General features: G+C 40.0%; 2 protein-coding genes across 2 annotated transcripts; both read left to right on the top strand.

Annotated features, from left to right (window-relative positions):
* The first annotated feature begins 1961 nt into the window (after nt 1–1961).
* On the top strand, nt 1962–11249 carry LOC102293414 (protein phosphatase PTC7 homolog). Its single transcript, XM_005934619.3, has 6 exons — nt 1962–2512; nt 4684–4863; nt 5796–5994; nt 7113–7236; nt 7326–7455; nt 8625–11249. The coding sequence occupies exons 1-6, from the start codon at nt 2311–2313 to the stop codon at nt 8681–8683; spliced, it is 894 nt and encodes a 297-aa protein (XP_005934681.1). The 5' UTR covers nt 1962–2310; the 3' UTR covers nt 8684–11249.
* Nucleotides 11250–13023: 1774 nt separating this feature from the next.
* Nucleotides 13024–24591, top strand: LOC102293117 (TBC1 domain family member 10A). Its single transcript, XM_005934618.3, has 9 exons — nt 13024–13610; nt 16448–16547; nt 16644–16751; nt 17710–17816; nt 17918–18032; nt 18232–18297; nt 19373–19562; nt 21596–21750; nt 21928–24591. Exons 1-9 carry the CDS (start codon nt 13429–13431, stop codon nt 22330–22332), a joined length of 1428 nt encoding a protein of 475 aa, XP_005934680.1. The 5' UTR covers nt 13024–13428; the 3' UTR covers nt 22333–24591.
* The last annotated feature ends 376 nt before the right edge of the window (nt 24592–24967 follow it).

The following is a 24967-nucleotide window of genomic DNA, read 5'->3' as shown; positions in this document are numbered from 1 at the left end:
GATATCCCATACTAATGTGTTGTACCGAGTGGATCGACTGAAAGGGAACAGTAATTAAATAAAAGCTCAAGGGAAGATGGCAGAAAGAAACAGTAGTAAGAAGAAAGAACTGGCAGGTGGGTCTATAAAATTCAAAGAAAATTGACATAATGAGGAAAACGGGACAAAAGGATTAAATTACCATATCCAAATTGTGCTTTGGTCATACAGGATTAAACAGTACCATTATTTAAATTGGGATAACATACTACAGGGAATTTCGGCTGTTTTCAAGAAGAGACATAGAACAAGTTTGAAAACTCATCAGCAACCCAAGTCCCTTTAGCTTGAGCCAACTTCAGCTTATACACACATATAAATATACATTTGTTTTGCGACATCATATAGCATAGAATAGAATAGAATTCAACTTTATTGTCATTGCACATGCACAGGTACAGGGCAACGAAATGCAGTTTGCATCCATCCAGAAGTGCTTTAGTGATATAGATATATTACAATATATATTAGCAATAATATAGATATGTGAGTATATTACAGAAATGGGTCTATTATGGCATGTTATAACGTATACGGTATGAAGTATGTTGTGAATATTCTATAACTATAAGTATGTACAGGCTGTAGTGAGTACAAGCTATGTACAGGCTATGAACAGGATATAAATATGAAAAACTATACAGAATATGAAATAAATAACTTTACAGAAATCTGAGATATACAGCTATACAGAAATGGGAACTATAAGTTGTAAACAGTTGTATATTAATATATAAATATAATATTATAATTATACATATATATATAATATATATTATATATATATATATGTTGCATATCCGTCCATGCATGAAAGCATCAAATGCTTATACCCATGTTTTTCTTATTTTTTATTTTCTTATTTTTATCCATCTGCAGAGTGCTCTTTGTTTGTTTATTTATTTTTGGCCATATTTAAGGCAACCTTTTAATTATTGAGATTTTAAATGGTTAACACCTTGTGGTAAACCCTCTGTATTCACTCTTATAACATGACCTTATTATGGTTGACTTGAAAAATGCTTTCAAGTCTATCATACACAATGCACTCTTCACTTGGCTCAGTATTGTCAAGGGGATTTTCATTACCATAGAAAGGGTCCTGCAATTATCTTCCCCCCCTCCCCCACTGTTGTTTCTTGTACAACTCAAGTCTTTTCATGCTGTTCAGGTTTCCAGTGCACCCCCTTCCTGCAGAATATACCAGAAGGTTATTTTGACCAGTCATATTTCTGCATTCTTTCTGGTAATTTTGTTTTGAATTTTGCAGCCTGAGGATGTAAATGCCACATTTAGAATTAACTCCAGGCATTTATTCGGTTAATTAGCTAACAAAAACAAAAACAATGAAAAAGCCCACACATGTTGGAGAAACTTCAGAGGCAATTGTCCAAGTACTCAATTACGTTATAAACAAGAGGGCTACATATTAGAGAGCTTACCAAACCCTTCTTTTAATTTTCTTGTCTTTACATTAGCACTTTGTAACACTGCAGTAGCTTATAGTGAAATTTCACATGTATTAAAAGTATAATTTGCATTTCCTTTATCTAAAATACTAAAAAAAAAATTCAATTACTTAAAAATTATTTACAGTATATTTGTTGGCCGTTTCATTTTAAAATACTTGAAGGTACTCATTTCTTAAAAATATTTATCCTACACTTTATAATACTTCTAAATCCCTATAAAACCTCCAAATTCCCCCTTTTAGTTTTAGGTTATCATGTATAGACCCCAAATTTTAAAGAAAATTAGAACATGTTAAATGTTCTAGGGCTGCATTATTGGGTGCAACCTACTTAAGCCCATATTTATTACATAAGTTAGCTAAAAACAACAAAAGATGAATTTGGACACCCCCACGGTGAACCTGGTGGGCGGGGCCACGTTACGGCACGCGACGTCACGGTTGTAAACACCCGTATGTACTCACATCTTTGTGTCCCGTGGAAACATGTCGGGGAGGAGAGAGCCCAGTGGAGGAACTGCTTCGTCTATCAAATGCTCACCTGAGACATAAAGCGAAAGCGACAGAGTCAGAAAGGAAACGGCGGCGTGTTTGTTCGAGTTTGGAGCAACTGCAGCCTTCCGCTGTCACAGAAGCGAGCCGGTCGGGATCGGATGGACGACTAAAGACAGACAGCCGGGGCTTGATCTGAAGACTTAGCCTCGCAGGCAGGTGGTCGAGCCGGTTAGAGAGAAAGAGCGAGAGAGGGGGGGACAGCGTGTACGGTCTCGGATCAGAACGGGGTTTCTCCTTGCTAGGGGATGTTATCCGTACTGTCTTATGGCAGACTGGTAGCCAGGGCTGTCCTGGGCGGACTCTCTCAGACGGACGGTCGGGACTACAGTCTGATCACCGCCAGTTATGGTTTCGGTAAAGACTTTCGCAAGGGGATCCTGAAGAAAGGGATGTGCTACGGTGATGATGCTTGCTTCATTGCACGGCACAAGACGGCTGATGTCTTGGGTAAGGATTCAGGGCTCTGCAAATGGCTTGCATGAAAGTTAGACGCCCTCTGTGCTCGGGTGACCTTCAGTGAGTTTAGCCAGCACGTGTGCCGACCCGTCGGATCAAAACACACCAGCCCCCCTCCCCGCTCACACATAAAAAAAAAGACAGCACTTTAACCCGGATAAAACAAGACTCCAACCCGGATAGACGCTTAAAGCATATCTGTACGCACATAGCACCTGCACTCACGTCATTACTTTAATAAATGACATTTATTTTACTGTTAGGGGGTAGTTTTGATGTGAAACGCTAAATGACCTTTCACCTACATGTGTCCCCACTGTGGGATACACTGCGATGACGTAGGCTGTTGCAATCACAACATTAGAAGACGTAAATCGGCCTTATTTAATTCGGACGTGGCAAAAAATAGAGCTCATTAAAACGTGTCAGACTTAACACTACAATGTCTTGCAAAGGTCAGAATGGTTGAGCATGGAGGCAGCCATGTTGCTAATAGCATCATTAGCCTATTAGCTTAGCTAGCAGGCTAAGCTTGCTTTGTCCTCGCCACCTTGCTGCTGCCAAAGACTTAAACTACCACGTGGTTGGTTAGACACACACACAAGGTGTATTTCATAGTTTAGAAGGTCTGTTTAGTGTTAAACGTTTAGGTTGGTTAGAGAAATAAAATTGACATCTCCGAGGAACACATGGCAACACGTGTATACACGGCAAGGAGAAATGGAAGTGGAATCTGTGAGACTTCAAGTCAGAGTGTTGAAAACGTGCCTTGCTTTAATTCAGGCTGATGGAAATCGTAGTGAAGGGCGTAGCTGACAGTGATGATCAAGCAGTGCAGAAGAAAATGCGTGGGGTTTTCCAGCATGTATAATATTTTCACTTTCTTTTTAAAGGTTACTTTCACCTCTGTGAGAAAGGGAAAATAATTCCAAAGTCGCAGCCTTATAAACTATGGAAGCAATATTCCCAGTAGTCTGTGTGCTGTAGAAAGAAATACTTTCAAAAAACTAAGCAGGGAGTTAAGAGGAAACACATAGATTCTCTGGAAGTCAAATACTATGAGCATGGGGTGGGGAGAAAAGTTATACATCATTATTAGATTATTCTCATTGTTATGTACATATTTCTTTTACAACTGTCTTCTGACAAAAAAAATACTGGTGCAGATATTCACTTGCCATCCTCTTTGGCCATTGAACTAAACAACTTAAGTAAAATCATCTGGTCTTGGAAAAAAATTGCTTTGCATCAGCTTTCAAATGAATGTGCAAATGAAGGCATTTATGAGGTGATTGATGTGAAGCCACAATGTGTAAATATATTTAAAGTGACTTTAGAAGTCATTTGGACGCAAGTAACCTTACCGGTATACCACAAAAATTATATGCATTTTGGAACCGCGTGCTTACAAGTACAAACTTGAATGATTCATGTAGCACCTAAATTACAGGATATTAGATTACGTTTGTTTGTGTGTATAAGCTGAAGGTGTCTAGAGCTAAAGAGACTTTGGTTGCTGATGAGGTTTCAAAGTCAATTTGTATCTTTGCTGTTCTGACTCATGGTGTGCAACTAGAATGAATCAAAAGTAAAATAAAACAGGAAGCTAGTAGATTATGAGGTATCAGTGTATAAATATGAATTACACACAAGATGTTAAAAGAGTATACAATTATTTCTGTTCCATAGCTGCAAGTAACACATTTTCCGGGGTAAAATTCTTACACTTCAGGTAAACTAGATAAATTAGGCACACATGAAGCAGTACATGAGAAGTTACAATGGAAAGATAATAAACCAATGTGTTCCTGTTTAGCAGGGATACAGACACCAGAGAGAAAAGCAGTTCAGTAATCAATAAAGCATCAGCACCTAGAAAAGAAAGATCAGAAGAGCAGTGTGGCTGTGCAAATATAGACATGATGCATTGACCTTGGAAGGAAAAGAAAGTCATGTCTGCTGTAAAAAAATAAAGATAACTTAATAAAAATTCAACAACTAAAATAAGCCAAACTGCTACCAGCAGATGTTTGGTATTTACACTTTTGAAATGCCTGATCAATCCTCTGTCACGAATCTGGAATCTGGTGTTAATAAGGTATTGTATGGTAGTGGTTCAGTAGTAAAACAAATGTTTTTAATTCCTTTTTTTCCCCCATCAGGCGTAGCAGATGGCGTAGGTGGTTGGCGGGACTATGGTGTCGACCCATCTCAGTTCTCTGCAACCTTAATGAAGACCTGTGAGCGACTGGTGAAGGAGGGTCGCTTCACACCCAGTAATCCAGTGGGCATCCTGACATCTGGCTACTACGAGCTCTTGCAGAACAAAGTTCCCTTGCTAGGTGAGTACATAGAGATGATCCACCTGGTTACAAACACAGCAAGTGGTGGAGCGAGCTCAGCCGTGCTGAGAGAAATAAATAACATAGCTGCAGTATGAGTCACACTGTGGGTATTGGCCCTGCTCACCGAGTACAGAACACAAGCTCTGTCCTGAGTTATACTATCTGTTTAATATGGAATCTCTTCTTCTACCTTGGCAATTACTAATATACAGCCTTTAAGTGTGTGATCAGTTCATCAAGAGGGAACCAAATTTTGCTTCAACGATTGTGTTAGTTGGCGAGGTATATATATTATGTGACTTTTGTTTGACACAAACCTTTGTCCCACCGAGTGATTTAAAACCAGAGAGGTAACTATCTTTGATTGGGCAGTGATTTCTTATGCTAACACTTGGCAGTTGAAATTCAGTGATCTTGTGACTCCCCACAATTTACCCTATTACGCAGGCCAAACACTTTGCCCCCTGCCAGAACTTCAAAAGGTCATGAGTCTGTCTGTAACTGATACTACAGGAGGGTCAGTGAGATTTTAAAAGTAGGTTAACACCAAGCACGTGATCAAGGTTTCATATCTTGGCTCAGTGTCCCTGGCCAAGAGTTAGTGCAGACGCAGGTTAGCTGTCGTTAAATTTAGTTGGCATACTTTTATTTTGGAAAGTCGTGGCAAGGTCAGCTCTTGACCTTCTCTGCTCAAGGTTACCTGAATTGTTGCTAGTAGCTCTCACTGGGAATGCAATCTTTTTGGTTGTTTTTTTTCCCGTCTGTATTATATTTCTTCCACTCTCCATGGATATATTAGATTCACAATGAGGACACTCACAAAGACTACTTTGTACTGGTTGGGCAACATAACTCTTTTCTTTTGCCCTGATCAAATTATCTGTTTGTATACATAACCTTAGTGTTGTTTTACTCCGCTTTATTTTCAGGAAGCAGCACGGCCTGCATCGTAGTTCTGGATCGGCGGAGTCACAGGCTACATACGTGTAACCTTGGCGACTCTGGCTTTTTAGTGGTACGTGGTGGAGAGGTGGTTCATCGCTCGGACGAGCAACAGCACTATTTTAATACACCCTTCCAGCTGTCCATCGCTCCTCCGGGAGCCGAGGGAGTCGTGCTCAGTGACAGGTCAGTTGCTCAGTGTTAGATATATCTTTGTAAATAAATAAAACTCTATATTAGATAGATGCTGGGCTGGTAGTTGTACAGCACTGTACATGTCCTGCTTACAGCAGGCTCGGATAAAATGGTAAAGGCATATCATTCCATTCTGAGCATCCCTACTTGCAGTCATTGGGTTTGCGTGCCACTTTGTAATGCAAAGCAGGATTTAAAATAGAAGTGCAGGTCATGATCTCTGTCATTTTCACTGCCAAGCTAATTTGTGGACAGCTTAATTAGCCCAACTTATCAAAAACATGACTCATCTCTCATGTGGGAAGCAAATATCATAGCATAAAGGCCTTTATGTTGTTGTTTGCCATGTAAACAGAACCTGCTTTTCACCTCACACACTAAAGTGTGTGCAGGCGTGCACAGGTTTGCTGGCCAAACCAATTTACGTCTGTTATGACTGGCATCAACTCTAATAAAGCTTTTGTAACATGATCTGTTTTTATGTCTGAATTGCCAGATGATGTCAGTGATTACCTGGATTTTGCTAGAGTTGGTAGCAACAACAAAAAGTGTCCTTCTTTAGAAGTTTTCCTTAGTGTTTTTAGCTCTCTGCAGACATCAGGAATGTTACTTTCAAATTGCCCGTTCCTCCATGGATACAGGCTTTCAGTACTAGCAAGCCATGGCAATGGCAACTGATAAACAAGAGGGAAACTCTGTAATCCATTTGGAGCAGTCTAGATGTTTTGTTTGACTTTTCTCACTGGTTTGGCAGGTTTAATGGGTTAACGTTCCCATTAAAGTACATTTATAGACCTGTTTAAATGTCATCATAAATTAAGACCAAGCAGAAATATAAGGCTCCCAGGTAATAAAACCTCAGTCTGAGACTTGTGTATGGTGGTAGGAAGTGACAGGCCATGCCGGCATTCGGCATGGACGGAGAAGTAAACGGAGAAGTCAGGTTTTACGTCAGCTGTCACATTAAACGCTCACACTCCCATCTTCAAAATTTAGCAGAGTGGCTTCTGACCTGCTTAATTCCACACTTAAAACTGTTGCCAGCAGCTCAGGTGCTTCGCGCTCTAGTTTCACTTCATGATCTTCCCGTGCTTCCTTGTTTCCTGTAGTCCCGAAGCGGCTGACAGCTCCTCTTTCGACGTGCAGCTTGGTGACATCATCTTAACCGCAACAGACGGTCTCTTTGACAACATGCCAGACTACATGATTCTTCAGGAGCTCAAAAAACTCAAGGTATCGCTTCAACATGTCAGCTTATGCTTATATGTGTTGGAAACAAATTCAAATTTTAATGCTTTTTTTATTATTGCATCTCGTTTCAGACTACCAACTATGACAGCATCCTGCAGACTGCACAGAGCATTGCAAAGCAAGCTCATGATCTTGCCTACGACCCTAATTATATGTCCCCTTTTGCACAGTTTGCCTGTGACAATGGCCTGAATGTAAGAGGTAAGGTTACTGTTAGCTCCCTTTAAAAGCACCATACACATAACTGCAGTATAATGTTTTTACAGCACGCCCCTTTTCCTGCTTAATATTAATAATAAGTTTTGGTTGTATAAATTTTGGAGATGGCACTATTATTTATCCTGTTTTGAATAATTAATTAATAAACATTGAAATAAACATAATTTGTGTGTTATTAGATGCATAATGAGGAGCATACAAACATACATACTCCAAAGTACTTTTGATGTCCTTAATGAAACTGTACACTGTTAATATTAGTAGTTGGCCACAAAAGACACAAGTTAAGGATGTCTCGCTGGGGCTTTATACTTCAGCAGTAAATCTACACTGTAACTATGTCGTAACCGCAAACCCATCTGAAACTCTACATCGCAAGCTGATGTGAATCTCCATAGAAACCTAACTACACACGGCACAAAACTGTTGCCGGTTCACTACAGTCGATACCTCCTGTGCATTTCCAGCTGCGTTTTTGAATTTGTCAGTGAGAGAATAACACTCATCACCTCAATCTAAGAAATAACAATCATAACATGAATTGAAATTCTCACAAATGTCAGCAAATCTTTGGAGGGAGATTGCTGAAACTATCTGAAGGGATGTATGTCATAGGCTCTACAAAGATTGCTCACAGAAGTCCAAATCAGGCCTTAAACCACTCAGACTTTTAAATGTGATTCTCCTTGTGTTGACTAAAAGTTGCTTTACACAATAAGATTTCAGCAGTTATACTTTATATTTGAAGCCACATTACATGACACGGTTGTAATAAGCTTGGTTAAAGCATTTTTTTCAATCAGTTTATCTAGACCTATTGAGGCTCTGACGTCTGCAGTTCCTCCGCTGTGTCCTTGGCGTGGTCATGATAACACACATGAGACGAAACTCCTGCTGGCGCAACCAGTTTTTCTTCTCTGTAGGAATCCCAAGCATTTAGTTTTTGCAAGTTTAACCTTGATGATGGCTGACCACCGCTTTACAGCTAATACGAAACAAATCACTACAATTATTGTTATATGCGGCTTTAACACTAATATGAAATAGAAAAGTCTTCTCCTATATATTCAGGAGGTCTTATAATTAAAAAGTACTTTGCATGAACTAGTTCTTACATTTCCTCACTTTATCTTTGTTTTCTTGTCCTGCAGGAGGGAAGCCAGATGACATCACGGTGCTGCTCTCTATCGTGGCTGAATACACAGACTAAAATGTGTGTGTGCGTGCGTGTGTGTTTGAGTGCGCTTCTCTGGGGCTGTTCCTTCTTCGCCGCCTGCCTGAGTCTTCCGCCTGCGGCCCTCCCGAAATGCACTGCGTCCTGTGGGGCTGACAGGGGAGGCCCGCCAACACCACGGCACACACTCCTTACAGCACGGCCCGTGTTAACATTTAGTTTTCTTCCGCTGGTTTTGTTTTGGTGCTTGAGCGGCTGAGGGAAGGCAGGCAGCTAGAACGTTTTGTTTTTTTCTTTCATGTTGATCGTGATGCAGGAGGAGCAGAGAGAGGGAGAGAGACGGGCGGGAAGATGCCTTTCATTCTTCAATGTCTCATCCTGTAGCATCAACATCTTTTTCAATGATGTGACAGCCCAGGACAGATGGACGGCCTGTAGGCTTTTAAAATTGAAATAAAAATGTGATAAGGAGTAAGCCATGGGTTTGGATTCTTTAGAACGTAGTAACAGATTTAGCAGGCGAAACCTGGCTATTGGTCTCTGTTGTTAATCTGTTCCATGTGGTAAATGTGGTTGAACAAAGCATGTAGACTAGACTGAGGAAGCTGCTGCTGGGATGTTGTTTGAGTATGAAATGTACGAGTTGGGATTAAGTGTCTTTCCTCAGATCAAAACTCTGTAATGAGAAACTGTAACACTTATTAAAGCTTTCACATGAAGGTTAATCAGGTTTTGTCGCTTGGCCGAGGGAACCGCATCTCCTGATGAGTTGTAAATATTTTTGTTTTTTGAGAAACTTGTTCTGGCCTTTCTGTTGTCTTTGAATTGGTTGTTAAAGCGAAGAGCTGTTTCGTTACTTTATGGAAGATCTACACATGCTCTCGTATACTTTCTTGTACAGATACTAATCTCCAGGTGATTTTCATCAATACCACACTTCCGTTTGAAAGTTGAAAGTCGCTTCCTGAGATTGATCTCTGAAGCAGTCGTGTTGCAGAAAGGCCGCTAAAACATATGACTGGTTTGTGTGGCATATTTGAGAAGCTGTTGTACGTAATGTTTATATTTGTTATAAAGCTCAAGTTAGCATCTGGGAATGCTTACAATTGCAGTGATAGGTCAGGAACAAATTCAAAGGAGAAAGATGTATTTTTTAAACCTTATTTTGTTTTAAAAGCTACAGACTGAAGCATATGCAGATGTGACGAACGTCCCGTGGATGACTAAAAGATCCAGGTATCTTAAAAAAAAAGAAGAAGAAATGTGCATTGTGTGAGTCTGCTTCAAATGTTTTGTTTCTCTGTCCCTCATTTTCCTGTTTCATTTGTTTGCTGCTGCTTTTGTTAGTCACGTATGACTTGATTTGCATAAACGCTGTGACCTTGATTGCGACGAGTGCGTAAACGTGCGCTCTGGATTTCACCAAACTACACGAATCAAAGACACTGATGATACCGTTCTGCTTATGAGGGTCTAACACTTCACCTAAGTGTTGTGGATAAACTCTTTACAATTTAAAAGCATGTGCACCAAAGACACATTTTCTTTGTGTATCTCATTATGCTCTTTTTTTGACACAAACATCATACAGCAATACTCTAAATACTCAAATTTTCTTGTTCTATGTGTGTGTGTGATGGCCAGAGGTCTGTGTGGAAATGTTCAGAATTACATTAAAGTGTATTTTCTATTCCTAAAGTTGTATCATATTCCTGGTTTTAAGTTATATGTAACTGGTTATCTGTAAGTAACTATAAAGACAGGTTTTTAAAAGAAAAACCAAAGAAGGGAAGCCATAGTTCACAATTAGGGCACTGCTCTGGAAGCACCACTGTAATGGTAACAGTCACTGTGGTGCTTATCTAACAATCACGGTAGAAGTTGTACTGTTGCTGCCATACTTGAATCCACTGATCCACCATGCATTTTATTACTAGAGAGCAGTTCATATGTGCAATTTGGCGGCAGTTTGTGCTACAATGATTGCATTTCACATCAAATTGGGCAGGTTTTTCTTCCTCATAAACATAATGGGGGGTAATGATTTGCATATCTGTCCTGCTGTCATCGTTGTTTTTGTTTTTTATGTAGTTTCTATTTTAGTTACTGGTAACCCTTCTCCCCCCCCCCAAAAAAAATGTAATTTCTCACTGTTTTAGGCTCTTCTTGTCTTTGAGGGGTTTGTGTAAGAAAAAAAAAAAGGGGGGGGGGGGAAATGTCTGTTTCTCAAATATAGACCTATATTTGACAGAGAGACGTAAACCTTATGCAGGAGGGGGTGTGAACTTGCAGTATGAGGGTGAGCACAGTTTCAGCCTTAACCAATAGCTTGACCTGTAATCAAGAGGCCTTTCCTGTCATTGCAAGCTTGTGTCGTCCCTGCCGTGTTGCCCGGTGTTTGATGTAAATGAAATGTGGACATGTCTTTTTCTCTTATAAAGCCGTTCTCAAAGGTGCTTCTGCAGTCTGTATGGTATGATTGTCCTGTTCCCAGCAAGCGTATGAAAGATAAACTTATGTCTACAGTGAAACAATGCAGGTCTAATTTATGTAAATATGTTTTAAAATATGTACAATATTTAAATAAAGAACCTAGTATTTATACTAAACTTGTTTAGGTGTCTTCTTTATGCATATCATGTTTGAAGTAGTAACTTAACTCAAGGGATGAACAGGATAAGTCAATTACAATAACCTACCTATGTCCCCAAGAGGGACAAAAACAGAATTTCCCAGAGGAACCCACCTGAGGGATAAATAAAGTTTCATCTAATCTAATATAACTTAACCTGAAACCCAAATACCTGCTCGGCCAGTCACGTGGCAACAAGTTAATGGAAGTAGACATGGTCAAGACGTTCATACTGAGCACCAGAATGGGAAGGAGATTTAATTTACTTTAAATGTAGCATAAATGCACATAAAATACAGTTCTGCAAAAAAAAAAAAGATACTGCATGTCAACAAGTGTATTATGTGTGAGAACACATATGAATGTATAACACATTGTGCAGGGGGGTATTTTAGTGACACACTTTGGGCTCCTTAGTACCAACTGAGCGTCATTTGAATGCCACAGCTTATCTGTTTGTGACTTATAGGTGTCCTTTGTGTGTTTTTCTAGCCAGGTATGATTTTACTGCATTGGTGGTGTGATTGATCCACTATGGTACAGCCTGGTGGATAAAAATCTGATGGTTATTAATTCCATCGATTCTGACTGACTGAAATTCAGTCCCAAACCTATAGACAGTCACCTCCCACATACACATTGACAGTGACCTGTTGCTACAGATTCAGTCCAGTTCTTGTGTAATATGGCATACCTCCCCCTTCTCTGTTTCTCTTCTTAAGAATTGGCTTCTTGACAGTCATCCTTCCACTGAGACCATTTCTGAAGAGGCTTCAGTGAACAGCAGATGGCTCAACTAAGGGCTCAGATGCATTTCTCAGGTCCTATGTCAGGTCTTTGCTGGATTTCTTTCCTGTTTTTTAAGGATATTAATTTCATCTTTCATCTTCATCTTTTACTATTCATCTGCTGTAGATAGTTTTTAGGCCTGACGCATCTTTGTTCTTGCCCCTATTGTTTAAGAACGCTTTAAGCACCATGCTGATTTATGCCATGTTTTCAACTAATATCGCTTCAGGAATCACCTTGTCGATCCCAAAATACTGTTTTATGCCTGTCACACTGTGTTATTTCTTTCATTTTTCATAGATTCATCTCTAGAAATGGGAACAAATTACATTTTCCTAATAACAAAGTAGATAAGTATACAATTTTAAAATTTTTTTTATATTGTCTTATCCTGTTCATCCCTTGAGTTAAATTCCTTTCTATGTGCAAACATAAAATACACACCTAACTCTTTTATTCTTGAAATATTCATAGGTTACAGTAAAGTGGTTTGACAAACAAACAAACGTTTTCACTCTGGAATTGAATCAAAAAGGAGCCGCTATCTTTGGAAGACTTTCAGAAAGCCCAGAGAACTATTGCTCAAGTCTGACTCCTTGAAAGCAAAATATGAAGAAATGAGGGATGACTCATGACTTTTGCAGAAGTGAATGATTAAAGATGTGAATGCAGGGCGTTTTTGCATGTCTGCTATTTTACTCCGTATTCTGCATCAACTAAGATTTTGCTGCTTCAGTGCAATGCAGTTATTACAATACAAGTTCTGTCTTAACTATTTGAAAGACAATGTCACCTCACTTGTAATTAAGATCAGATATAACGATTTAATGGAGCACTCTATGCTGGTTGCAGAAAAATAACTTCCTGTGGTAATTGTCAGTGAAGTGAAATTGCTAACCGTACCTGCATGTGTGATTTCCAGCATTAGGTGGCAACAGGGAGTCACAAGATTCCATGGATGTTTTGTTTACTACGCTCTTCGGGGCAAGACAGCTTTTCTCTTCCTTGTAGCCAGCAGCTAACTCACATTCCTGCTGACAGCACAGAAACTAGGTGTGTGTCAGCTGACAGTTGTGTGATGCTAGCACAGTAACTTTGGGCGATTAGCAAACAGATACTTTGCTGCTAATTAAGCGGTCATCGAGGTGCGATTTAGAGTGTGAGTGGAGCGTTAATTATGTGGAGGAGAGGGGGATGTACATAAAAAAAAAACCTCAAGTGGCTGTTGTAGCGTTAGCGAGCTAGCAGCTATCTCAGTAGCAACCGTAGCTAGCAGGCGGCTCCCATGGACGGCATTAAAGTGGCAGCTTTTCTTCTGAAGACCCTGTAGGCGGCTTACGCTAAGATAAATGTTGGCTCAATGGCCAGAACGGAGCTGAGCAATGGACTTAATTTGCGAGACAACCCAGAGAAGCTGACAGAAAATGGAACGGGCTCCTCGTACGGATTAGACCCAGAGGTAAACGGCAATGTCGTCCCCGGAGAGACCCAGGTGGACAAGTACGGATTCACAGGAGGAGCCCAGCAATACGCTGGAGACTCGTAAGTGTCGTTTAACATAACTGATATTTTATTTAGCCCTCGAAATCAATGGAGTAATTCATAAAGGTTTCCTTGTCCCTTTTCTTCTTTGACTGAGATGGATAAACGCTTCTTTCCCCCACTGACGCTGTAATATTTATCAATAATGAGTTTGTTTATAGTCAAAAGAAGAAAAGTTAAGGTTGGATGGCTTCAAACTGTACACGGTAAACACATTGCTTTACAGTTTAACCCAACCCCACCTGGTTTAATGGTTCACTGCTTTTTATTGTTACTGTTGTTTGCCTCAAAGTGAACCAGTGTGCGCTGATGATCCCTTGACCTTATGACTTGTGCATCAGGGTGAAAGTTTTTTAGTAAAAAAAAAAGTGTATTTAATTATTTGTTGCAAAAGGATATTATACCATTGTAATCTTTTGAGATGCACCGTGATAAGACTGGATTTGGTTTCAGTGCATTGTTACATGCTCTTCAGCATCAGCACAGCTGCTGTATCATCTCTATTTCACACCACGGCGTAGAAACAGCAGAAATAAAGCCCGTATGTGCAATAGTGTACACTGCCCTGAGTTTGACGTGACTGTTTTGTAATGCATCACTGTCAGGGGAAAAAATGGCCGCATTGTTACAAAGGAGGGTTACGATTCAGTGGATTGGTCAGTTTGTTTCTGATGGAACTGGCTCTCCATTCATCCCAAGCTATTTGTGTTAGTCTGTATTCTGTGTTCCTACTTTTCTTGCTCAACAGCTCTCTGGCACCAAAATGAGAGAGACCGGATTCCTCCTTTGTTGTATTTTTCTCACTGGCATCAATATTCAGTAACTTGGCACTGTCACTTCACAGGAAGAAATTTCTTGGTTCAAAGTTTCCATGTTCTGTCTGCAGCTGGGTGGGTTCACTCTACTCTGGCTTCCTCCCAGAGTCAAGACATGCCTGTTAGGTTAATTGGCCATAGGTGTATCACACATTTCATCCCATTATGGCTCTGGGACATGACCCTGAATTAGATAAGGGTCATTTCATGAGAACGGACCAAGTTCCTTCAGCCTAACCACCTTTCCATGGGGGGAGCAGCGGGATCTTGGGTGATGATATCTATACTTCTTAGTAGAAGAACTCCCAGATTACTGTTGTTTTTCAATAAGTAAACTAACATATTGTGATGAAGATGGGTTTCTGTGGAGCCATTTTTAAACGGGTATACCTAGGGAGCTGCTTAAATTATGTCAATCACATTTTTTAGGCCAAATATCTGCTACTATGATTTAATGAATGTGGAATTTCAAAAATGTAGCTGAAGTTCAACATCAAATTCTTGCATTTGCTTGAAAATCTGATAGTACAGCCTGCACTAGTGTTTTAGAAACCCTGTAGACACAACAGTTTTAAAGAGGGGGTTGAAATTTGTTACACAGATTCCCATATATGAGGTGTGCTCTATACCATCAATTTACCCAAATGACATGAATGGTATTAAAAATATTAAGGCTTGAAAATGGGGGAAACAAATGTATTCTAGTGAACAATATTTGAGATATTCCAAAAGAAATGACATCAGACAGGAATTTCAATTGTGAATTGTTTGGTAATAACAAGTGGGAGTAGGAGAAAAGTTTCTTCCACTGCTAAATTTGCTCTCTATACCTTCACCATCCATCCCTGTGGAGCCAAAGGAGCCACATTTCCATCATCCACAGTTCAAAATCATTATATTTCTCTTATACTGGGACTTGGTGCAGCCCCTCAATTCAACCTCAAAAGAAGTCATGGTAGCTCCTCTCTTTTTAAGGACACACAGTTCTTTTAAGACAAGTTTCTTCTGATTGGTTGACCCTTGTAAACAGAAGGTAGGAATAGGAGGTAGCTTTTTTGTTTTTTTCCCTTTGTCACACTCACCTTTGTGTGGTCATCATACAGACCTAAGAGTAAAAAAAGGGTCTGAAAAAGTGTGTTTGGTGCAATATAAATCCTGACATTTTGGATCACAAGGATTGCTTGCACATATGCTGACCTTGTTAGCTGACATACAAATATCTACCTTTGTTACTGTACATGTTTGTGTATAATGCTGTAAGTCCCCTTTAATAAAGCCCTCCTCAAAAGCTAGCTTTCACTTCTGGGTCTGCACACCGTCCTGGTTTGTCTATCTTCCTTGCTCTTAAAGCTAGTCTTGGACTTTGCCTTGAACATAGGCAAAGTTTGGCAGAAAGTTTGTTTGTTTGCTTTAATTAATTCATTTCATTTCATTTTCCTTATAAACCAAGTAATATGACTCATTTTCAAATAAATGAAGAAAAACAGATTCAGCCAAGCAGGCTGACCTGTCAACAACAAAATGTTTAGTGTTTTTTACTGTTTTGAAGACACAATGCAGTCTGTCCTTATCTTGTTCTTTGGGGTTATTAGATAACATTGGTGTAAGTGGCATTGTTTGAGCTTGCTTTAATAACGGCACTGCAGTAAGTTGTAAAGTTAATCATATAAATAAATAGACCAGGTTTCTTTGGTTGTTTTTGTGTGTGTCAAATGTGACAGCTCAGGTCTTCAGCAGCTCTGCAGTGAGGTGAGAGATTAGTAAATGTTTTGAGTAGGAGGCTGTAGTAAGCTGAACAAAGGGAAAGTTCTCCCACAGCTTCCTGTTTTCCATCCACTTTGCTGATTGCCAGTGTTTAACTGCTTAGCCTGAGGTTAGGTTTCCTACACGTACAAGGAAGAGTTTCCTGCCCTCTATGATGACAGGATTACTGGACATGGCACAGAAGAGTGAAACCATTGTCAGTCAGGGCTGAGAATAATTTGTTTGCCTCTATCAGTTTAATTGTTTCCTCCTCCACAGTGCTGAAGAGGTCCCAACTGAGGTGTTGAGACAGCGGGAGGCAAAATGGTTGGAGATGCTCAACAGCTGGGACAAGTGGATGGCCAAAAGACACAAGAAGGTCCGCTTTATAAGCTGTAAATGACATCAGATGTATTAATTATGTCCAGATGTTATACACAGCTTCTTCTTGAACTGTCCATGTGTTGTATAACAGGTGAAAGAGCGCTGTCAGAAGGGGATCCCTCCATCCCTAAGAGGCCGAGCTTGGCTCTACCTTTCTGGAGGCAAAGTGAAAAGGGAGCTAAACCAGGGCAAGTTCCAGGTCAGTCACAGGAAGTTGTTTAAAAAGTGGACTTTTTTTTTTTAATTCTCAAATATTTGTACATCTAATATGACAATATTAGATGTACAAATATTTGTACACACTTATGACAATATTAGATGACGTATTACAAAAAGACAATTACACATTAAACATAGGAAGAGACAAACAGAAATATTACAAAAAGAAGGTGATGAGATGTGTCGCACGTACCAATCATGGTAGGCAGTCTTAGCATGTGTTCAGAGTATATGCTGGGTATGATGAGAAGAACATAAGCTCTGTAACATAAGAATGGAGATGGGTTTTTCCACTTTGGATCAATTTTTCTTTAAATTCACCCTGAATTGTTTTCCTAGAGTAATTATATAGTTATCTATTTGGGGAAAAAAATGCACTCTTTTCAGGCCTGGGACAAGATATATGATGCAAAATCATTTGTAAAATAAGTTAGGGAGTCTGTCTTCCTGTATTTGACAGAAAAAGTTTCAGCTGTACATTTTTTACCATATTTGTGACAATTTTAGATGTGAAACTGTCATTAATGATCGACTAAATAAATCCTTAAAGCGAGAATGCAGTTAAAGGAACGGTTTTAGTTTTAGCTCTGGCTAAAATATCTTTGGGTGGAACTGTGCAGGAAGAGTCCTGATACGTACACATCACTGACAGCATGCCAGGATATTGTCTATTGTTTCAGTTTTAACAATAGCACGCCAGTAAACATCCAAACACGGTACACACTTAAAGTTTTAGTTACAATATTTCTATCTGTGCTGTTGCACTTTGCATCGAAAAGCATTGTTAAGATCAGCAACCAAAACTACACTGCTATAGTTTAGCAAAGACTAAATTGCAAACAGATGTTGCTATTTGGAATAGAAGGCTTGTAGCTATACTTAGAATGTTTTACAAAGCAACATAATGTTAAAAATGCCAACCAAATTGTGTTATTTAGAAACTGGACGAGGAGCAAGGAGATCCCAAATGGGTTGATATCATTGAGCGGGACCTTCATCGACAGTTCCCTTTCCATGAAATGTTTGCAGCGAGAGGAGGTCACGGGTATGCGTTTCCATTCCTCGCTTCCAGAATCCTTTTATATGTCCCACTTTTCGCCTAATGAGGCCAAACGTTGTTTCTAAACCAGCTGTTTTGATGTATAGGCAGCAGGACCTGTTTCGTGTGCTGAAGGCTTACACTCTGTATCGGCCTGATGAGGGTTACTGCCAGGCTCAGGCTCCCGTCGCTGCTGTACTTCTGATGCATATGCCAGCTGAGGTGAATATTTAATACTTTTTCTAATCTAAAATACTGGATGCCATCTGTTCTAATCGAAAATGTTAATTTCTAAGTTTGTTTTTCAAATGTATATTTTTCTATCAACGGCATCATCGTTTTACTTTATGTAAAAAGTACTTTTTTTATTACTTTAATTTGTGCTTCCTCTAATTCTCTCTCCCTCTTTCTTTGGTCCTAGGATGCTTTCTGGGTTCTTGTTCAGATTTGTGAAAAATACCTTCCTGGATACTACAGTGCAGGGCTGGTATGTTGCTGTCAGTGTCATTGTTCCGCCTGTTATTCATCTACCTGTAATCTGTACACTCACCAGCCACTAAATATCTAATCACACGCTGTTCCTGTCACCTAAGAACAGGAAATTTCTTAGGTGGATATTTTCTTGGCATAATTTGTCCCTTAGACAAACTGGGCATGTTTAAATGCCACAGCATGTCAGAACATTGTTGCTGACCTTGTCTATGTCTGTGTACCCATGTTTGGTGGCCGCTTCCAGCAGAAGAAAGTGCCATGTCATAAAGCCCATGTCATCTTACACTGGGGTTTTTGTGTTATTTGAGTTCACTGTACTCAAATAGCTTCCACACTCAGCAGATCACAATCTAATAAGCACCCTTGGAATGTGGCTGTACCGGAGGTTCACATCATGGATGTGAAGCCGACAAACCTATAGAAACTGTGCAGTGGTGTCATTTTAATATACACCAAAATCTCTGAAGAATGTTTCCACCACCTTTTTGATTTTGTGATGAAAAGATTTAATATGGGCTGAGACGAAAGGGGGCTAACCTGGTAATAACAAGGTGTAAGTGAAAGTTGTAACAAGTTAATACTAAATGAAGTGGTTGGTGAGTGTATATCTATGTACACAAAATGAACATGTGTTTTGTACCAACAAGTAAGTAAATGAGTCATTTAAGGACTCCAAACACACCCCATAATGGGCAAAAATCATTTTGTTTTACAGTTTTGATATTTATGGATATTTTTCCCAGGAATTAAGGTGACTTTTACCCGTAGCAAAACAAATTCAGCTTCAAGATTTGAAGTCATTCAAAGTTTAGTTTGATATTTACAGCTTGTCTGTTGGCCTAATTTTCTAAAGCCAGAACTTTGCTTTTTCAGCTCGATGGTACGTGTGGCTGCTCTAGTGTTACAGCTCTTTAGGCCGTTGTCTCTGTCACTCATGCTGATATGCTAACAGCCTAATTACCTGAGGTGGTGACCAGGCTAGAAGGATAAGATAATCAGACAATCAGATTAAGCAAAGACAAAGCAGTCTGTTCTTTCTCTGCTGATGTTTTTGCATGTTGTCTCCACAGGAGGCGATCCAGCTCGACGGGGAGATTCTGTACGCTCTGCTGCAGCAGGTTTCTTCTGTGGCCTACCGTCACTTAAAGAAGCAGAAGCTGGAGCCCACCCTGTGCATGACCGAGTGGTTCATGTGCATCTTCTCTCGCACTCTGCCGTGGGCCTCGGTGCTGCGCGTCTGGGACATGTTCCTGTGTGAAGGTGAAGTGCCCCACACTGATAGATTTTCTTCTTTTTTATAATTGCATTGCATTGAATTGCTACTCTTACAGAGATGATGGGATAGATACGATAGTGTATTCAAATGCTATTAAACAGAAGTGTTTTACTTTAAGCTCACAGATGGAAGATTTGTTTGATGTGGCTTGTGGTTGATTTTTGTTTGTCTGAGTGGAGAGTTCACAGTGCAGTAGTGGAAAATGCCACACTTGAGTTTGGGGGCACACCTAAGAAGAACTTCCTGTCTTTGCATTGAGTTAGTTGGTGCAGACAAATAAGAGAAGTGTTGAGATCGACAGGATGAAGTATTAGTGGCCTGGCTGAAAGTTGTGTGCTTTTTGGTTTGTCATGTAAACGCATCCCTCCGTTGCTTAAGTTATCAGTCTCTAGACATCAATTAAATGAATACAAAATGGTAGCATTTAACGGTCCGCCAATACCCATCATATGACCATCATCCTCCTCTTTGATTTTACTTTAATGTCAGGAATCAGTAATAGTTTAAGGTAGATAACTGTAACAAAACCAAGTAGAAAGTACACAACCTGAAGAGCTGGGTCTGATGGTTCCAGAGAGGGAGGCGGTTTTTCAGCCATTGAAAGGTCGGTGGTTCGATTCAGGCTTCTTCCAGTCTGCACATCAGTGCTCTTGGGAAAGATGCTGAACCCCCAAACCTTCCTTTATTTTTGTGTGTGAATCTAAGTGGGTTGATAAAACTAGAAAAGCACTATATAAATACATTTACCATTTACATGCACAGGACACTTTGCTAGGAACTCTTTTTTTTTTAATGACTGGCTGTCTTAAATTGTTGTTGCACAAAGTCAACAGGGTGCTGATAACATGATAGCATCACAGACTCATGCACATCCATGATGGCAACCTCCCGTTCCACAACATACCAAAGGTGCTCTTGAGCTCTGGTGACTGTGTTTTGAGCAGAGTGAACTCATTGTCACGTCATCTCATGATTGAGATGATTCTAGCTTTGTGACGTTGTGGTTATAAAGGGTTGGTCAGTAATAATACTCAGGTAGAGAGTGGTATTTAAATGATGGTCAGTTGGCACAAAGGGGCACTCTGCTTTGTTGTGCCAAACACAACTTGTTTTCCAAGAGGAGCACTATGGACTCTGTAGGCTCCTCTTGTTAATCTTTTTATTTTGTTGTTTATCTTATTTATATTATTATCACCTGAAAGACAAAACAAAGGGAGGTACACAAAAATAAAATTTTGCTGTGTGTGAGGGAGAGCGAGAGAGTGAGAATCTGCAGCAGAAGTCAAGACTAACCAGGTTAAGCAACATTTTTCAAATCTTTAGATGTCTACTTGTTGTGAGGCCTTATAACTTGTGGCCTCAGTTTCCTGTTCTTAGCTGACAGGAGCGGCTCCTGCTGTGGTTTTCTGCCACTCTGCTTTAAGGTTTATTGTGTTGTGCATTCAGAGATGCTTTTCTGCATACCTTGCATACCTGACCATTTTCTGTCAACCTTTGAGATGATTGTTCAGAAAAATCGCACCTATTTGTGAAATACTCACATCAGCCCATCTGCCACATTCAAAGTCACTGAAGTCACCTTTTCTTCTGAGTTTAACTTAAAGCATGTCATCTTAGCCATGTCTACAGGCCTAATTGCATTTATGTGCCGTGTAATTGGTTGTTTATGTGTTTGTGTTAACGAACACTTTAACAAATGTTTAATGAAGTGGCTGGCAAGTGTATATGCGCTGATGGAGGGTTTCTCTGGTACTAATCGGGGTAAAACGGAGATAAAGAGTGATCAGTGAGCTGTGATCAGAATATCCAAGTAACAACCCACAGACTAAAAACATGAAGCCTCCCTGTTGTTTTATTTTGAAATAATACAAATGTGTCACCGCACTGAATCATTGTGTCACCCAACCCAACTCAAAGTACTTCTCATGGTTATTATGGAGAAATGAATTACTAATATAAAATGTGAAAGTTAGTTGATCTGGCCTCATGTTGTCTTGTGTGACGTGTATGCTCTCAGGAGTGAAGATCCTCTTCAAAGTGGGCCTGGTCCTCCTCAAATGCACGTTGGGATCCCAGCAGAAACTGAAGGACTGCCAAAGTCTCTATGAGACAATGGAGCTGCTCCGAGCAATAAATCCAGAGTACATGCAAGAAAGTTTCCTGGTGCATGAGGTACACCTACACAGACCATTAAGTCTTTGCAATCCATTTTCTTATTTTGACCCTGCAAACCCTTCTGAGACTTTAACTGCTGAGATTGTGAAAACACCAATAATGGAAATGCTTTAACTAAAAGCTCAGACATTAAATCACGTGTGGCTCACAGTCCTGTATTTATGTGTGTTTCAGATTATCGAGTTAACGATATCCGAGACAAAGATTGAGAAGGAGCACAATGCTCAGCTCCGGCGCTGGAAGGAGAGTCACGGAGATCTGCACTGTAAATCCCCTCCCAGGATGCACGGGGCCAAAGCCATCATGACCTCTGAGCCACACAGCAAACAACACCTGAAACAAAGACCTGCCATCACCGTGGAGTCTCCCTTGGCACCCAAGACGGATGTGAATGAAGAAAATGCAGCCACAAGAAGTAGAAAGACTAAGGATGAAGATGAGATGAAGACAACATTCCCTTCACAGGAGCTGATTAATCCTTACGCTCCTTCCTCTGACCCCTCACCTCTCTTCGAACATATAACCCTAAAAGGGTCCAAAGAGAGTCTGAGCAGTCTAGAGCAAGACACCTACCTGTAGCAGGAGAAGATTTATCACAGTTTACAAACAGCAGTAAGTCCATACAGGCCTAACCAAGCAGTGACATGACGACACCTTTCAGTGTGTCTGGGGCAAAAATAAAACTGAGATGTTTGTGAATTTTTACATAAGTTTGTAAAACTGAACGCCAGCTAAGCAGCTAGGCTAAGCAGCTGCTGAAGTCATTTCACTCACACAGGTTGCTATGCTTTTTAACTACATCCTACAGCCACATTTGTAAAGTGGAACTGAGAGGTGTCATTTCCAGGGACCAGCAGCAGATGACGACAATGTGTGACGCTGATAAATTAGGTTTTATTCCTGCAGGCAGGCGTTTGAACTTGGGGCTATTTTGCCCATCTCCATTGGACTTTAACAACAAAAAAAGATGAACCTCATAATCACTCATGTAAACGCATAAATGTCTAGTCCTGATTCCCCCAAGTTTAATTCAAACTCTAAAAGATAAACAATGAAGAAGAAAAAAGAATTGGTGAGTGCATGATCAAATTCGCCTGCTTTCACCTCTAATGCCACCAGTATGCTTGAGCCACTACTGGAGTTCTGTGATTGTAATCACAATGCAACGTTAAAGTACTAAATAATTAGAAATAGCCCACTGGAGAATAGTCACATGTGGCAAAAGATTTTAATGACACCTGTCGGTAATGTTGACAGGGTCACTAATGCTTATTATGCTGTGCGCCTTCTTGAAAAGAGAAGGACATATTCTTTATATATAAAGTATATGTTCTCTTATTTATCACAGAGTTGGGAAGTTCCATAAATAGAAAATTATAAAGCTCAAATAGGTTTTGTTGCTCCATACATTTGCATACAGAATTGCTTCAGAGCAGCTCTCTTGATGGTAAAGGCTGCTGATCTCTCCCTTTGGAGAAAAAAAGCTTGTAGCTAACTGTTAACACCTCCTGCTAGTTACCTCTTAAAAGCAGCACTCTGATTATCTCCCATCTTTTAAAAGATTGAGTTTTTTGCCAGGAGCTCTTTGCTTTTTTCCCCAGACTTCCTTTTTGCCTACAGTCACTACGTTGCCATCGGATAGATTTGTATCGTTAGTCTCAGTTATTCGCACTAAATCGCAGACGCACAGTTTTTACGCGTGCACTCTGCAGAGTCTGTGGTGCTGCCTCAGTGAGTCAGTCTCTGCTGTCACTGAACACTAGAGGGCGTCCTGAGATTATCTCTCAGCCTCCGTCAGTGAGCAGCAGCCTTTGTCTTACAGGGGAAAAAGGAGAGGAAAAAACCGACGCAAGCTGTTTGACACTCAAATGAAGGACGATAGTTCAGGGACATTTTGTGTCACTAAGCCAAAGATTTGTAAAGTTTATTTTTTAAGATGTATTCGTGGAAGTAATTCAGTTGTGTCTGACAGTATTGTCAGTTTGGGAGTGCGTGGAGTTTTTATTTATGTTGTAAATGAAACAGTATAAGCTGTTTTTGTACAATTACACTTTAAAGGTTTCATCTGCTTTAAATTTGTATAATTATTACAATAAAAGAAAAGGAGCGCACTAGAGGGTTGTTCTCTGCGGCTAAAGCCGATGGAGCTGTAAACCTTTGACGGTGACGTGTAAATACTTGTATAAAACCGAGATGCTGCAAGTGAAGAAAAATTCGAAATGAACTGGAAAAACGGGCAACGTTTAACATTACCAGCAAAAGATGTGGCTTTATTTGGAGTTACCACTATACCTTTGGAGATTATTTTCAGTCGATGATTTCTATAATGGAAAATGGTTGTGGGTATGTGTTGACTTTTAAACACTCAAATGTTGTAAAGCATATGCTACGGGTTCATTTTAAAAAATTTGTTCTGAGGCACTGTTTACTTGTGATGCCCTGTGGAGCTTTTTAAAGTCACATTGGAGATTTTAAAACTTTGATTTTTGTGGGGTTTTTTGTTTTTGTTTTGTTTTTTTAACCAATACTTCAACAGTTTCTGCAAAAAGCTGTCCTGAAGAGTTGATTTTGGTCCAGGGAAGGAATTTGAATAAGTTAACCGGTCGTTTTAAAGAGTAAGAACATTTAGTTTGCTTTCCATCCACTGGAAAATGCACACTCCACTAAGTTGATAAGATGCTGCTTATTATTAATCGTTGCAACAGTTATATTTTGAAACAACAGAGCATTTATTTTGATAGGGGCATGTAGATTTCTGATATTTTGCCTCATTTGATTTAAAATGTGTATTTTTTTTCCCACCAAATTCCATTTAAATCAATAAAACCTGAACATGTATTTCCTGGGTTTTTTGTTTTATGATAACTTTCTCTTACGTCTGCATTTACTGTCAAACACAAGGGGATAAAGTGCCACACAGACGGGACCAAAGTTACGAGCAGTATTTGAATGCCTCCTGTGTTATCGTTCAGCGCCCTCACACCCACCCGTCCGCCCGCCCGCCCTCACCCACGCAGCAGCACACTTCCTTGGACACCTGTTTCTCCGGCTCTTTCAGCTCTTGGAGGAATTTGCATGTCAAATAGGGCGAATTCCCACACCACCATCCAAAGTGCCTCACACAGCCATTTGCCTTTGGTCTCTGAATGGAGTCTTCTGCGTGCACACAGGCCTTCTTTTTCTTCTTCTCATTCCCTCAGTAAGATTCAGCTGC

The sequence above is a fragment of the Haplochromis burtoni genome, unplaced genomic scaffold (assembly GCF_018398535.1).
Source record: "Haplochromis burtoni strain Fernald_Lab_line unplaced genomic scaffold, NCSU_Asbu1 Contig_182, whole genome shotgun sequence".
NCBI classification, from domain to species: Eukaryota; Metazoa; Chordata; class Actinopteri; order Cichliformes; family Cichlidae; genus Haplochromis; species Haplochromis burtoni.
The sequence above is the reverse complement of the archived record's forward strand: the minus strand, read 5'-3'. Positions and strand labels throughout refer to the sequence as shown.